The 16,144-nt window shown below is 48.2% G+C and overlaps 1 protein-coding gene across 7 annotated transcripts in view; it reads left to right on the top strand.

Moving 5' to 3' along the window:
• Positions 1–15,942, top strand: part of mam (neurogenic protein mastermind) — a 255,759-nt gene extending 239,817 nt beyond the window's left edge. For all 7 annotated transcript variants that reach the window (XM_076371705.1, XM_076371707.1, XM_076371704.1 and 4 more), the window contains 4 exons: positions 5,203–5,380; positions 7,935–8,237; positions 9,240–9,491; positions 11,005–15,942. In XM_076371705.1, the coding sequence (XP_076227820.1) occupies positions 5,203–5,380; positions 7,935–8,237; positions 9,240–9,491; positions 11,005–11,240 (969 nt within the window). In that variant the 3' untranslated portion in view covers positions 11,241–15,942. The remainder of the gene's footprint in view (positions 1–5,202; positions 5,381–7,934; positions 8,238–9,239; positions 9,492–11,004) is intronic.
• Positions 15,943–16,144: the final 202 nt, after the last annotated feature.

Genomic DNA, 16,144 nt, shown 5'->3' with positions numbered 1-16,144 from the left:
CATCCGAAGAAACTGTGTCCGCGAGCCCCAATTACTGACACCGAAGCCACCTTTTCCACGAATCGCCGCGAACGATCCGCCTTTCGCGCTGCGAACGTCGCTGGAAAACTGTCGAGAAATCGTTACACTTTTCCTCAAGACAGTCAGTTTCGTTAGTTTCCTGAAAACATAGAAGAATTTCGGAATTCTTTGATGGAAAGGAGAAATATCATTGAGAAATGTGGATTGGATTATTTCAATTCGATTCACCTCGATTTCTTTTACACTATCAATGAATAAATATATTGTTAACGAATTCATTGCAATATCAATTTCGATAAATTTATAGAAGCTAGATTGAAACAGAGATCGTTTGTTCGATTAATCGTTCTATCAATTTGCTCTGCGAATTCCCCGAAGGAAACGGGGGTTCAATGAATAGATTCTATTAATACGTTCGTTAATATTCTTTCGCGTGTGGTTGATGAGAAATCAACGCGCGGTGGAAGATGATTTCATAAGAGGCCACGTTATTTTCAGGTCAATTTTATTAAAGAAGATTAATCGTTTGTACAGCGGTCGTCCGCGCTGCGCCTGCCGGCGTGTTCCCGTTGCATCCTCCCATATTTATAGTTCATAAGCGGCGGCCGCGTCGCTGAACATTCTTCGAACAGAATGCGCCGGGAATTTAGAAAACGCCCCGATGCCGGGTATGAATCATTCGAGTCGTACGAGCCGCGCGCTTCCTGTTTAATTTACAACAATAACCAACGATGGGACGTCGCACGGTTTCGCCTATCATAAACGCAACAATACACCGGCTCGTGTTATTTCCTCCGCTCCGTTCGAAGGAAATATTGCCCATTCGAACCGTCCTCGGTGAATCTGTTCCTGAGCTGACGAGACCGAGGTAAAGAATTATCGGCGAAATAAAGGCAATCCGTGTCGACTGTACGCGGCAGGTTTCAGTAATTCAGAGGAGAGAATATAATTCTCAGGAAGTATGCAGTCGATTCCTCCATTGAATGTTCCAACATTCCTGTGAAGTTTTCTATTTCGGGAGCCAAATAATTGAAGATTCTGAAAGTCTGTAAAATATCAATTCTAAAAATTGTAGAACTTAATTCTGAGGACCCTACAGCTTAATCCTAAAGATCTCAGAAATTAATTCTAGAAATCTCAGAAATGAATCTCAAAGATCCTAGAAATTGATTCTAAGAATCTCACAGATTATTCCTAGAAATCCCCGGAAGTTAATTCCAAAAATCCTAGAAATTAATTTTAAAGATCCTAAAACTTAGTCCTAGAAATCTAAGAAATTCTCAGAATCCCAAAAGTTAACTCAAAAAATCCCACAAATTAACTCTAATGACCCGAGAAACTAATTCAAACCGACAAGAACGTTCCCACGTACCGACTGCTTCCAGGACAACAAAATGGCGGAGCATTGGTCAGACAAAGATCGATATCGAGCTCGTTGAACGTATCGACATTATCGTCGTCCCGTCGCGACCACGTTGTACCACGATTTATTAACGAATGACTCAGTTATCATACAACCATTGCGCTAACAACGTTAAGGTATCGAAGCTGAGCGTGCTCCAGTTACTAATTGTAGGTTTCGCGCAATTGGTTAGTCATCCCTCGTCACCGTCGACCTTCCACTCCTCGTTTCTCTTTTTTTTCGTCTTTCCCGTCCTCCCTCGGTGAAACGCGCGTTCCGTACAGGAAAACAACAGCCGCGCATCGAGAAACAATTCTCCGATCGGTCGATCGATGAATTTTAACTTCGGCATCGATTCGTCGACCCGATCCACGCGCCCATTCAAATTCAATACGTCGGTTTCCAGTACGTACGCCTATTACCATCGATCGATCGCATTCGAACGTATCAGAAATACAATTTCAGTCAAATATAAAATACCACCTCGATATTTAATCATCCCGCAAGTAATGTTTCATATCTCGTTCCCCGAAATACCGTTGAAATCTATTTCACAAATGGCACCGAAAAATGGATACTGAAATAAGAAATCTTGCACAACGATGATCAATACATCCACCATTGAAACCCAGGAAAACAATGTTAAACAATTAACAATACACTGGAAATTGCTGCGAAACAAATCCTAAACTCAGAATTTCGATGTATCATGTATTAGCATTAAAAAAACGTCTGTATGTTAACCCTTTGCACTCGAAAAATTCGTCACTAGAAATATTCAATTTATTTCATAGAGACATAGATGACATTTCTTTAAACTAATTTAATAGGAATCTATTCACAAAATAAGGGGAACAAGGGTATTTTATTTCCACATTTCACGCATCGACAGATCACTCAAGATTTAATGTTAAATACGAAATTTTATAATTTTGATGCACCAATCTAGAGGTGACTGAGAGGCACCTTTCGAGTGCAAAGGGTTAATTCTACCTCGACCTCTACCTAGAAACGAATTCCCAGCATCGAAAACGCAGCAGAGCCGCAGTTTAGCCAAGTACGCAACATAAAATGCGACTTCGCGTTAGATCAACGCTCGCATCCAGCCTTTCCATCGACGCGTTTCGCCTGTAACAGCAGGATTCGGTCGGCGAGTCGCGGACAATGATAGCGAGCGAGTTTAGAAAGCCGCGAGAGAGCCGGCCGGCAGATTCCGAAGGAATAATCGGCGACGTTGGTCACGGTATGCATCGATGACTCGTCTCGCGGCCGGCATTGCCGTCGACCGCGGAAGTTTTCGAGAGCTCGTCGCCGCGCGTTGCACAAGCCTTCCCTCGCGCTGCCTCTCCTCCCTCTCCTCCCTCTCCTCCCGCGTGCCACCTACTCGCGCGGCGTATTGCATTTCCACTTCCTGGTGTTACGCGGCCGCGACGAAAGCCCGCGGAACGCGACGACAATGAAGGCAACGGCGACGGAAAGCGAGCGGGACGCCGGCCGAACGTTTTCCCCGTTGCCAGCGGATACCTTCACCGCTTCTCTCGCATTTTCTCCGGGCCTCTCACTCTCCCCCTTCTCTCGCCGCGAGATATCGATAGGATACCGAACTCTCATCGACGATAAAAAAACTAACGAATTTCGAGTCGCTTCAATAACGTGATAATGTGAATTTTGAATGATTAATCCTTTGGCTACTGTCGATGTTTAGAACTACCGAGCTTAATACGATTGATATGTAATGTTTATAAAAATTGTAATAGCCCTTTGCACTCTGTAGGCTCCAATATTGCACCAGTTATAATATCAAATATTTCAACGAATCAAAGGAACTACCCTAAAATTGTTCGATTTTCCACGCATCCAAATTCTCTACTGAGAAGGAAAATGAAAGATCGAAGGGATGTTACAGCATTCTTAACTTCTAGTAAAGATACCATAAAAACTAGCGGCAGTTGCTGATAAATTACAAAACCATCTGGAGTGCTTTGCACTCGAAAGTTTTTCACTTGAAGTATTCTATTCTTTCCAATTAGATGTAGACAAGGTTCTGTAAAATAGATTTAACGAGAAATCATACATGAATTAGGTATAAAGCTATTTTCTTTCAACGTTTTACGTATTGATGCAATATACAAGGTTTATAATTTTGTATCAAATCATCTAGCCTTCCGAGTGCAAAGGGTTAAAAGAAGGAAAGAAAACGTTGACACAGCCGCGCGGACCGATCGAAAGATGCGAGAAAGATCGGCCAGGGGAGAGAGCAGCGAGGTGTTTTTCCATTCTCAAGGAGTACGAGGCCGCAACCTGCGATTAGGCGAACGCCACCGCCCGCGCCGTCGCCCTGTTGCTCCCGCGCCGCGGTGAACGGAGGAAACTGACCATCCTCGGCACCGACACGTAGCAATTTCGCGGCGCCGTTTTTCCCATTGATAGCCGGCTAGAGAGCGAAAGGATACTCCTTTTGATCACGTACCCCGAGACGTGATCAAATTCCTGGATTCTCGCCGGGAATCGATCGAGGTCTGGTTACGCCGCGCGATAAAACTGCGCTTATTCGCGCGGTGATTGGACAGGGAAACCGGTCTCCGTGATTAGGCGATGCCGTGTCGATCGGGAATACCGTGTTCGGTTGTTCGACACGCCGCGATCGACCAGCGAATCGTTTGGCAAACGAAAATTTGATCCATGGTGGTTTTCCTAGGTTTTGGATGATGCACGGATGGAAGTGTTACTTCGTGGAGGTTGGTTTCCTTTGGATTTAAAATTGTACAGGTGAAATATATACCGATCGCGAGTGATTGGCGGATTACAGAGGATTTCAAGTTGTAGACCATCGTATTATCGGGAATCGAGTTATCGAGGTTCGACTGTGCCGGCGTGCAAACCTTTCGCAGTTTAGTTCATGATCAGTCTCAATTGCAAACAATTTGAAGTAACTCGTTGCTAAGGGAAGTGAAAGTTCCCCACTTATGTACCGATTTGCTCGGAATCGGTGAGATCCCGTTCGGCTGGCGAACCATTAAAAAGCTTAGTCTGCGTGTCGCGAAACTAGGGTAAGGCGGAGTGAATGTTTTATACGTTGCTTCGGCTATCCCAGCCGTTCAACCCTTTGCAGTCCGAGGTATTCTTGGTTTCCCGTGGTGAAACTTGCCTCGACGTTATTTAATCGTACGCTCGTATGTAGTTCAATCATTAGTTAGTACTCAGGAAGCATTGAAGTTCTAGCAATGTATAATGTAATTACGGTATTGTTAGTAATCACAGTAGAAATAGGAAAATTCTTAACTACAATAAAATTGAACTTTACGTTGCAAAAGGTTAACCTCTTGCGCTGGAATTTGATTCAGAGACCTGACAAAACTGCGAAGAATTTCGCTTTTACCCATTGTACGCGGATAAGTACGCTAATCTTTTATTAATCACTACAGTGATACGTTTCAAAATATAAAGATCTATTTCGTCAATAATAATTTACTTTGTCGTCAGCACAAACGCTCTTGCATCTTCCTTTCTTTCTCGTTCGTTCGAGAGCATCGCAGTCTCCCTCCTCGAACACACAACGCACACACACACACATACTCACACATCCTTATTTATATTTTCTTACGAAAAGAACCTGTGTTTCGAATGCAATGTACGTCTAATGCAACCAGACTGTTGATGTTTATTACATGTCGTCGGCAATTTTGGAAGAGAAACGTTTTTCCAGCGCAAGAAATTAAAGAATAAAGTTGACACAGTGGACTCCACGTAATCGAGATGCATTGTTTCCCTTTTTCCAGGTGATGCAACAGCAACAGCACATGGCCGGCGGAATGGGAGGCGTGAGACCGCCGCCGCCGGAATACAAAGCAGCGGCGCAGGCCCAAATGATGCATGGTATCGGCATGGGTCAGCAGGCGAGGTTTCCCAATACCGGGCCTATGCGCAGGGTTACGCAACAACCGATGCCACCTTCAGGTCGGTACCACGATCGACAATCGATCCAACCAGTCTCCTTTAACCCTTCATCGCGAACTTTGATAGCAAGATAATTTTTTCATAATTGATCATCACAACTTCCTATTACCATTTCGCGTCTCGATCGACAGATTTCACCCTCTCGTCGTTGAACCTTTCGAGAAATTCGAGAAAACAATTGCGAGCGAAAGGTCGTCGAAGTTTCCTTATTATTCGGGACATAATTTGCACAGTCGTTAATAGACTCCAGCTGGGAGCAAGGCAGTCAGATATTCGGGTGCAAAGAACGAAACGGGCTAACTCGCTCCGTCGAAAAGCGGAAATCAACCGCGATCCGTTCGACTGTTCCACTCGCCGCGCTAGAAACGCCGATGGTCCGTCACTTTCATATGCGCTAACCGAACTCGGGAGGCACTCCGGCTAATGAGAATCCGACGCGGTGCTATCGATTCTTTCGTCCACCATCGGGGAACGTACGTTTCCACGGTCTGTCGATAGCTGCTCCGATTTCCCGGACTTTCCTTCGGCAGCTGGCGATCGGTAAACGATACTCGGGATAATAGGCACTTGAGCTAATCAAAAATGGAATCGCGGAAGACAATTTCGATTTCGAAAGTATCCTTCGGCACCTTTCCCCGGGAAACTTCGTAAATTTGACTCGTTCGAGCTGATTTTCTACATTTTCATGCATTACCTTGAAAACTGCAATTCTGTAACGAGAAATTAAAGACAATATTTCGAAACTATCGACTGAAGAATATCGATTCCCTTTTAATATTTCCATCTTCGATACACGATCGGTTGCTAAGTGATTAACTACACAAGATGGGAAGTAGAATTCGATGAAACTGTCAGATTGTAATAAGTTTCTTTTACGCTCCGAGGACAATCTTTTAATAGACTTCTTCGAGGACAGGCTTTAAATAGAACTTCCGAAGATGGCACCGTTAAATTTCCAGTAAAACAGAAGTCGCTGCATCAGAGTCGATAATAAATTGCATAACGTGAACCGTAAAATCTTGTATGTCTATTACACACTTAATAAAGGGGAAGAAAGTGGAACAGTCTGATAAACGCGTACAGAAGCGGGGCACTGAAATTCGAAAATACTCTAGAACCGAAGTTAATAAAGGCCCGCGAGAGGCTCGTAATATCGAAACGCGAAGAACAGGAATATCGCTTATTCCAATTCCACTATTCAAAGCGTTCGTTTGCACGTCGTCCCCTAATGAACGTGTTTGCGCGGATCGCGCAGGAAAAAGGACGCGCGTATTTCGCGAGGATAACCGTGATTATCGGATTACCCCGATTATACGGGCGAACCGAGCCGCGTCGGGTCCGAACGGGAGCAAAAGGAACTCCGGCGTTTTATAATCGTGAAAAACATCGGTGCCCGAGTCCGCTCGAATGTTTACACGGTTCTTAATCGCCGATACCGGACGAGTTACATATCCGAGGGAAATGAACCCGATCTCTCGCCGGATCCGCTCTAGATCGGAACGAAAGAATGCGAAACCGGGACGCGCACGATGGACAGGAGAAAGGGTGGAAGGGGAGGAGGCTCGTAAATATCGTTACACGCTTACACACGACGCGAGGCTTCTGCGTCGGTGTGGTCGGAGTTACTTTCATGAGGTTCTATGCGATCGAAAAATCTGGATCGTTCGAATGAAACGCGAACGATCGGATGACGTCTTTCAGACGGCGTGCCTTTGATTTTAACCCCTTGCCGCACAATGACGAGTGATCACGATGAAGATTTCTAGACTAATTTGACAACAATCAATGTTGTTCGTTACCCACGGATCGAAGCACGTAACTATTTCGCTATTATCTATGTATTATCTTCGAATGAAACTTCCGCTTCAAGTAGAATGAAGACAATGTTCTATAGTTGAATCTAGTGTAATCTCTCACCGCATTTTCCTCAGAAATCGAGAATCTATTTCCAACTGTCTCTCAGTAATTCATTCACACCTCTCAAAGGAACAATCGTTACCATTAGCTACCGCGGGACTAGCGAAGCTACCTCTACGAAGATTTGACGCAGTCTGCATATCATAAATATATCACTGCGATTCCAGACTAATAGAATCTCCCACTACTCAATTACATTAATCAACAACGTACACAATCGACAACAAAGACAACACTACAGCGTGACACCGTTGAAAAAGTCAACATACAAAAGCCACACAGTAGCTAAAAGTTGAACCCAAGAACGCTTCGAGTCCCTGGCCCAATAAAACAATCCCAAACACCTCGTCCACCAGGTGAGACACACCTGGCCCAGCATGCTCGACTCGGGAACGTCAACCAGAGCCTCATTAACCGCGTTACATCGGTTCGCGCTCGATAAGCGTACAAATTGTCGCCGCGAGACATCGCGATAAACGCTGCTCTACCCGCGTACACACCTAGCCGCGTAGAGAGTACGCGTTAAAAGTCGTCCCGCCTAAAGACCCATCCAGCGAGGATTACCGGTAATTAACCGGCGCGGCAGTTCCGCGAAAAGGAATATTAATATCGCCGGGTCCGGCTCGTCTCGCCCTAGGTCCGATGATGAGGCCGCAAATGGCGCAGCAGCAGCAGCAGGCGTTGCACGCGGCCGGTGGCAACATGTACATGGGCGGCGGCGGTATGGCCGCCATCGGCGGCATGCACCAGATGCACCAGCGTCTCGGCTATCCTAGGACCAACAATCAACGGCCGCCTAACGTCAGCGTCGGCCCGCCCGACGGCCTTGGGAATAGCATCGCCGGCCGCGGCGCCCAGCAGGAGTGGCGACACGTCCTGATGCAGCAGCAGGGCTTTCAGACGCAGATGCGATCGCAATTCAACCAGCAAGGTCATCAAGGTAAGCGGCGGCGGCGGCGGCCCCCGGGACCCCTGCGCAGCTCCGCGCGCGGCGCCTCCTCGCGTTGTGCGTGTAATTGTGCACCCGACGGGCGGGGCTCTGATCGTTAAATTTCGCTACATTGCGATAATGATACAGTCCGCGCGCCACGCGGCCATTGTCGACGGCCGCCGCGCGTTCCGTCCGTGTCGTCTTATTGCCGCGTTAACGCCGCCGCGAGGAATTTCTGTCCCGTAATTGCCCGTAATTTCGTTTCCCGTTTCCACTACGGACTACACCTGTTGTCCGTTTCGAGTACTTTTCTGCTCGGAGGATCGGACGCCTGGATCGCCGATGATCTAGCGCCGCGGACCGCCGCGGAGGTGGGAACGGCTCTCAGGAGTTGTAATGCTTGTAATACTTTCAACGCGTTGACTAACACTGACTGCCACGAGTCCTATCGAATCAGATTTTGTTGGCTGAGATGTAAGGAAGATAGTAGAGCAATTACTCTGGAGAATCTTAACTGTTAATTTCCCGCGGAATTAACACTAGGACTACCGTACCAGTCAAAACTGGTTTCGATTTTTTTGTTTAGCAACTATTGATTCGAAGCATTGAATATTCGAAATGATTTTGAAAATAGTTTCATTTGAGTACTATAATGAAGAAACTGAAAAGAATCTTTGTTACAATTTTTATAGGAATTGCATATTAATCGTATTAAATGCTCGGTAGTTCTAGTGTTAAGAAAACTGTTTCACCGCATAGTTTTGGCGAGTATTCAGCAGGGAATCATTAAAAAAAAATTCAAAGCCATTTCTAAAACACTCCCAATGGAGTGTTCTTCATTTCTTTATAAATAGTAGTCAACTTCGAGTAACTTCTAACACCACGCTACGGAAGCAGCAGGAATGCCGTTGAAGAGATCGTTGAACGTTCGCGCGGAGGATCGCTCGATCCTAATCAGGCCGGGATGAATTTAAGTGAAATGAAACCGTTCCGCTTCGGCCGGTGTTGCAGGTGGATTCGGAATGGGCGGCACAGGCGGAATGCAGATGAACGCCGCACAGATGCAGCATCAACAGTTGATTCGCTCCCAGAGCGGAGGTATCGCTGGCTCCGGCATGGGCAACACCACTCAGATGCAGCAGCTACTGTCGCAGCAACACCAGCAGCAGACATTAGCGATGCAGCAGAGTAATAATCAGATGTCGCTGCAGATGCAAATGACGCAGTCCTCGTCGGTCAACTCTGTCAGCAGTACAGGCACGGGTGAGTCTTGGCCCGTGGCCGTTCGGTTGGCACTTCCGGTCCGGTTGCGGCGGATCGGAGGGATTCCGCGTTGTACGAGGCACTCGTTTGCCAAAGTGGTCAACTCTAACGGAATTAAAATAGGAGAAACAGATCTGCTGATTAAGTGTTACATCACTGGAAATTCGAAATATTCGAGAGTTGAGTGGTTTGGCTTGGGAATTCATCGAAGTATTGTACGTTTATATTAATTTCACGTCCGTAACTCTTTGCGTTGTTTCTGGATTAGTAGAGTAATTAACGCAGTTGGAACGAAGAAATATCGTTAACTGGAAACAGGAGTTGTTTGTAATATAAAGATATTCGTTTTTGCGTTTCAAACCGTTGGAAAGAGTCTTTTGACGGATGTACAGTCGATACCGGTTTGAATGTTTGAAGTATCTCTGGAACAAGTCGACAGAGTTATTTGTTGCATCCGGTAAAGAGATCCGGTGACGGTATTAACCGATGGAAGCTCGGCGATTAAACGAAGCCGTAGGAACGCTGACCCAAAACGTCGCTATTGATCGAAGTTATTCCAACGAATCGATCGATTTTAAAAATTGATCGGTTGTTTCATATTTCTGGATGCACAGTGTAGCACGGTTTCATCGAGCGGTTCCGCTAATAAATTAGCAAATTAGTCGACCGGCGATCGGGGCTTCAGACCGTCGTAAATTCCTTCTCGTTTCCCTCTTACTCGCGCCGGCATTCTGCGAATTTTATAGTTCATACGTTTATGCCCGGTGACATCGTTTATTCGCTTATAACGCGATATCTTCGTACGCTTACGTAACTAATGTCCATTTCGTGCACGATATCGTAACGGCGGCCGATAAATTAGAGGCGCGCCGAAACGCGCGCGTAAACGTCCGTCCGGACGTGAATTAATAAATCCGACGTTTCCAAATCGATTATTAGACCGTGTTTATTATGGACGTTTTATTGCGGATCCGAATTACTTTCCAACGTCCGGTAGATCGCGGAATATTATGGTTAACGTCTTTCGCTATCGTTGGAATCGTACTTCGTCATTGCTATTTAATTACTTCTCTTAATCCCTCTTAACTGGGACACGACGGGAAAAGCGTTTACAGAAAAATCAGTGTTATAAATCTAGATTCAATGACAGTCCCTGTCAGTCAACTCGCGATCAACTTTCGATTTACTTTCAAAAATTCATTCATAATTATCTCCTCCAGTTAAGGCTACACCTAAAACCCAATTTGATCAGTATTCTCACTTATCCGTACATTCTCTATCTTCTGTCAATTACATCTACTATCGATAAAACGAACCACAAGAAAAACTAAAGCCCTCTGATAACACAACGCAAGTTGTTCAAGATCATATCCCCAACATCTTCAAAAATCATCAAAATCAGAGACTCGAGCACATCGAGAACTTGACCCACAAGACTAACCTCTCTCCGATCAACGAATCGAGTGGCACGAAGGAAACCGACGCTAACCGAGGAAAACCCTTTGTCTTCCAGGTTCCCCGCTGCACCCGCACCAGCAATACGGCGCGGGCAGTCCGGGTGTGCGCAGCCTGCCGCAGCAACAGCACGCGCAACCGCCGGCGACCACCACGGACCCGTCGGTGGCCGCGGCGGACTTCAGCCTCGAGTTCCTGGAGAACCTGCCGACCGGTGACACGTCGAACTTCAGCGCCCAGGAGCTCCTGAACTCGCTCGACTCGACGGCGAGCTTCAACCTCGATATTCTGTAAGGCCACGCCACGTGGGGCGGTCCATTCGGGAAATCGGATCTAACCAGGGCCGGTCGGGACAGTGGCGGTGGCGGCGACGGCGACGGCGGCGGCGTCTGCGGCGGGGACGCGCGGGACCATGCGAACAGACACACCCCTCCCGCGCACCGTCCCCGAATTCCTTCGCAATTCGCGCGTCGATCCGCTTGCCCGCGTGTCCCTCGGGAACGGCGACACGCGACGTGGAACGTGATCGTGCGGGCGAAGCGGGAAACAGCAGGGACGACGGAGGCAGCACGGCGATTGGTAGAAATAATTAGAGAAAGCACATCCGACGCGAGACGCTTCTGACACTAGGATCAACGAGTATTTATAGGACACGTGGTTCTCACAGAAATTATACGAACATCGTTCTCTACGTTTCCGGTGGCACTCGTAACGGTAGAAGCTGTTGAGTTCCGATCCTCTCGAGGCGGTCGGTGGATGCTTGTTACGTTCGGCAAACGCGTCGACCGTCGCGAGAAGCTTGAATTGATTACCGATGATTTGGTATCTTAGTTGCGCGACCGAATGTGTCGATTCGGCGCGAGTCTTCTTCCCGCGATCGCCTCCGAGAGATGGAGAACCGCGGCGGTCGACGCGTGGGGAAGTTGGAATCGCTTTGTAAACGGCTCACGCGTGCATCGTATCGTTTGCAGTTTAATGGAACGGGAGTTTAACGAGGTTCCGTTATGAGCATTAGCGATGTTACTTTCGATCGGTACTTCTAATAGAGGAAGCTTCGAGTTTCAACTTCGACTCGCCTACTGAGAAGCCGTCTCGAAAGGGTGGAGGGAATTTCGTGAACTCAACGCTTCCATCGGCGAGTCGCAAAGAGGACCGAAGCTAGTTTACAGTTCCATCTGATCGTTCTAGTGTCGAAGCGGTCCGCTGTTTACCGAGATAAGAGCACGTTTCCCCGCGACGATCACGGGCCTCGAACCGAGGAACGCCTTCCCGACGCTTCCGATTCGACGCGCGGCGCGAGCCCGTCGAGCCGGAGTGACGCTCGCGCGATCCGGCCGCGCGCTTCCCGTGTAATATAGTATCGACTAGCAAAAGAAAACTCTCGAGCCACCCCGTGAGAAACGAGTTCCGCCTCGGCGATCGTTCACCGTTTGAACACGCCGTCGTCGTCTCGTCCGTCGCGCGTCGCTCGAAGGCCGACCGTGTGTTTTGGGGGTGGTCGGAGGAAGAGAAGCGCGGAACACCCGGTTCGACGATCGCGCGCGTCGAGTAGTGCATTTTCGGCAGCTAAGCTTCGCGGCTGGCGACCTCTTCTTTCTAGGCAATCACATTTTTTAGGTAACAATTGAATTCTCTTAACGGTATAATCGGACACGATCGCAGGCGGGCAGGGGCGAGGAGGAGGATGATACAGCGCGCGCGAGCGCGTGGCGAATCAAGAGGCGGCGGAACTCGACGGGGAGGGAGGACAGCCCTGCTCGCGTTCCGTTTTCTTTTTCTTTCCGGCAGCGGCGGCGGCGACGACCGCGGCGCGGTACGAGTAGTTCTTTTTCTCTCGCCCTCGGTTCTTCTCGTTCCGGTTCCCTCGTTTCTTTCCTTCGCGGTCTTCCTTCGCCTCCCCCAGCTAGAACGGGGAGAGGAGGATCGGTCGACCGGCCGGTCGCTCGCGACACGAGTGCCCGCGTCGACGACACCGGCGGCGCGCTCGGTGGCTTCGACGGGCACTCCGCGGGACGGCGGAGACCCGTTCTCTTGATTTCTCACGCGACCCGGCGCGACGCTCTTGCGAACAAGCTCCCGACGAATGGAGCGACGAAACTTGGGGGGTCGCGTTCCAGACACGCCGCGCTCGAACGACAGTGTTCCGATCCGACGGTGTCGCGACGAGACGGCTGGGAGCGTAGCGTTATTTCACGACGGCCGCGACACGGCGTTATTCTACAATTAAACAGAAAGTCAATTATGAGGATACATTATTCGATCGACTTCTTCTCGTGGCCTGGCCGGGCCTCGGCTCGATCCGATCGGTCGCTTCGCGTTGGGTTCGTGTTTGCTGCGTGAATGAGAGGGTGAGAGCGGGAGTGTGACAGTGAGAGAGAGAGTGGGAGAGAGAGTGAGGAAGAGAGAGAGAGGACGAGGGAGAGAGAGGGTGTGCGAGAGAGAGTGCAAGAGAGAACCCTTCCTGAGGACGCGTCAACGTTGCTATGCCCGGAGTTAAACGGAGAGAGAAGGTGGATACTTTGACTGTACATAAGCATACACGAGTTAGAGAGAGGAATTTCGTGACGATAAGCTCGCAAAGTTTAGCCGATTATATGATTAAGGACCCTATGGTATAGGTGAATATTATTAATGATAATAGTAATTGACGATAGACGGTCGATACGCGTGACGAGCGAATGGGAATCGCGGAGAGAAAGAGAGAGCGCGAGAGAAAGAGAGAAAGAGAGAGAGAGGTGCAGAGAATAAGGTTCGGGAAAGGGGAGGATTGAGAATGGACGAGCGAGTATAGAGGGGGTGAGTGCGAGGACACGTGGATGTCGTGTAGAGGCGACGGAGCACATGTTCCCCCGATCGAGCGTATTTATTCAGTTTAGTTCCGCGGGGATGTGCTGCGTCGCGCGAACTTGCACACAAATAATCACGGTCAGGTGTGGACGCCGTTTCCGGCGCGACGAATCGATCTCCTTTACCGTTAAGCTGGTGTTTACCGCGCGAAATGTCAGGGAAGACGTCGATCTTCGTTTCAAGTCATCGGGGAAAGGTGAAGACTGTTCTATAGTCGCCACGTCGTTTGGTCGTTCAAGGTCGTCTCTCCCCACTCCAGCTTTCATGTTGCCGAAGCGCACGCCCCCAGGGCGGAGCGCTTGCGCTGACGATCTCGCGCCGAGGGAGGTGGAAACGATGGACGGGGCTCAGCGGCGAGCTTGAACGATCACTCGTTCTTGTCGTTCGATCAAGATTTCGCGTGAGGAACGACGTGTGACGTGAAAGGGACGCGGTTCGTCGTTGCCGGTCGGCTCCGCGACTAATCTTCCAAATAGTGATACATTCCATAGATAAAGAAAGCTGAAAAAAAGAAGAGGAAGGGAATGAAGTGAGGAATCCACGGTTCGTCTAATCAAAAATATCGTTTCTAAAAGCGGATGAGGGGCGTGGCTGGAATGGGGCGTGGCGGAGACAGCGGAGGGGGAACGTTTGACGGGGCCGCGACAGTCGAACGACCGATCGAACGAATGTACAGAGACACGCAGTAGGGGAAGGGGGCGGGGCGTGTGACGAAATGAAGGATAGTAGCGTAAGAAAACGATTAAAAGATAGAAAAATGATATCCTTGACCGTTCGCCGAAAGTGTGCACGAACAATTCCGATTCGGAGTTTCGCTTGTCATAAGTATATTTAAGGATAATTAACTCGCGCTCGAAAACGGAGGGTGACGGCGGAAGAGAAAGCGAGAGAGTGGGAGTTACAGGGCGGGCCAGGGGGAGTGGCGGGACGGGGAGGCGTGGCTAACAGCGGTGTGTCGCGCGACATTAGGAGAGTATAATTAATCGTTTCGTTTCTTTTCTTTCTTGTTTCTTGAATTCACATCGGGCGGTGCGTTTTATTATTGTCTTGTAAAATATTGGGGCCACGAAACATAATCTAAAACATGAAAAACGAAGAAAAAAAATACCAAAAAAAGAGGGAGAGACACAGTGTGTGTGTGTGAGAGAGAGAGAGAGCGAGAGAGAGGGAGAGAGAGAGAAAGAGAGATTGCTAGAAAGAGAGAGTGAGAGAGAGAAAGAGTAAGAGCCGTGTGCGAGAAAGTGTGCGTGAAATAGAGCAGAATTATGAGATATGCAGCTACTCTACGCTTCCAAAAAGATGGTCGACTACCTCTACACAAACTAAAATTTGCTCAGAGGCAATGCGAATCGTCCACTCGCGATACTCGATCGAGTATTAATCGATGGAGTATTTATTATTAATAAGAGTAATAAATAAATAAATAACAGCGACATTCGACGTCTCGGTTCTGGCAAGTTCTTGTTGACGACCGAGGCGCCTCACGAAGAATGGCAACCGAAACAAAAGGCGTTGAAGTGAGGAGTTCACGATGGAGGATGACGTTAGCGTAAGATTCCATATCCGCGGTTTCCTTGTGCCCAGGGAATCCCGCGAACATGGAGGCCCTGCTACGATGTATTAAAAATCTTCTTAGAGGAGATTAGATGAAGCGAGCTGACAGTTCTCTTTGTTCTCGCGTGATTCTAGCTTGTGAGCAACGTCGGTCACCTTTTGGGAGGCGTGTATCGATCCAGTTCTCGCGTCGATTGAACGTAGTGCACCGTGTACAGGAACAAAAATTGAAAGAGAGAGAGAGAGAGAGAATGATCAAGGACGAAGAGAAGAGACGAGGGGTCGCCGTGTGTTGTTCCGTTTCCCTTTTCGTTTGTTGTTGCCCTTTAGTTTTCTTCACGTATTCTTGGTTTCCGAAGTGATTTCTTCTCGTTTCTTTGTCACGTAACGAACGATTTTCGCGGATGAAAGTATCGGACGAGTAGACGCGAAAGTAACCGGAGAAAGAATGATAGGGAACGAGAGAAAGGGAGAGCGAAAGATGTGTGAACGAGGAAGTGACAAAGGGGAAGATTGACGAGAAATTGTTTGTCGGAGGAGAGAGTATCAGGGACCAACGAAACAAATGAACAAAACGAAGAAAAAAAAAGAAAAACATTGAGAAGTAAAAAGTACACATACACACGGAACACGAAACGAGAGCAACAAGCGTGCTGCTGGTGGTGTCGATCGTCACGGTGGATCGTTCTGTTTTTCTACGCGGTAAGAGATAGGGAGAGACAGCGGGAGAGTGAGCGAAAGAGTGAAAGGAAGAGAGATAAGGGGGAGAAGGACAGAGAGAACACGGAGAAAGTAAT

The sequence above is a fragment of the Nomia melanderi genome, chromosome 10 (genome assembly GCF_051020985.1).
Source record: "Nomia melanderi isolate GNS246 chromosome 10, iyNomMela1, whole genome shotgun sequence".
Lineage (NCBI taxonomy): Eukaryota > Metazoa > Arthropoda > Insecta > Hymenoptera > Halictidae > Nomia > Nomia melanderi.
The sequence above is the reverse complement of the archived record's forward strand: the minus strand, read 5'-3'. Positions and strand labels throughout refer to the sequence as shown.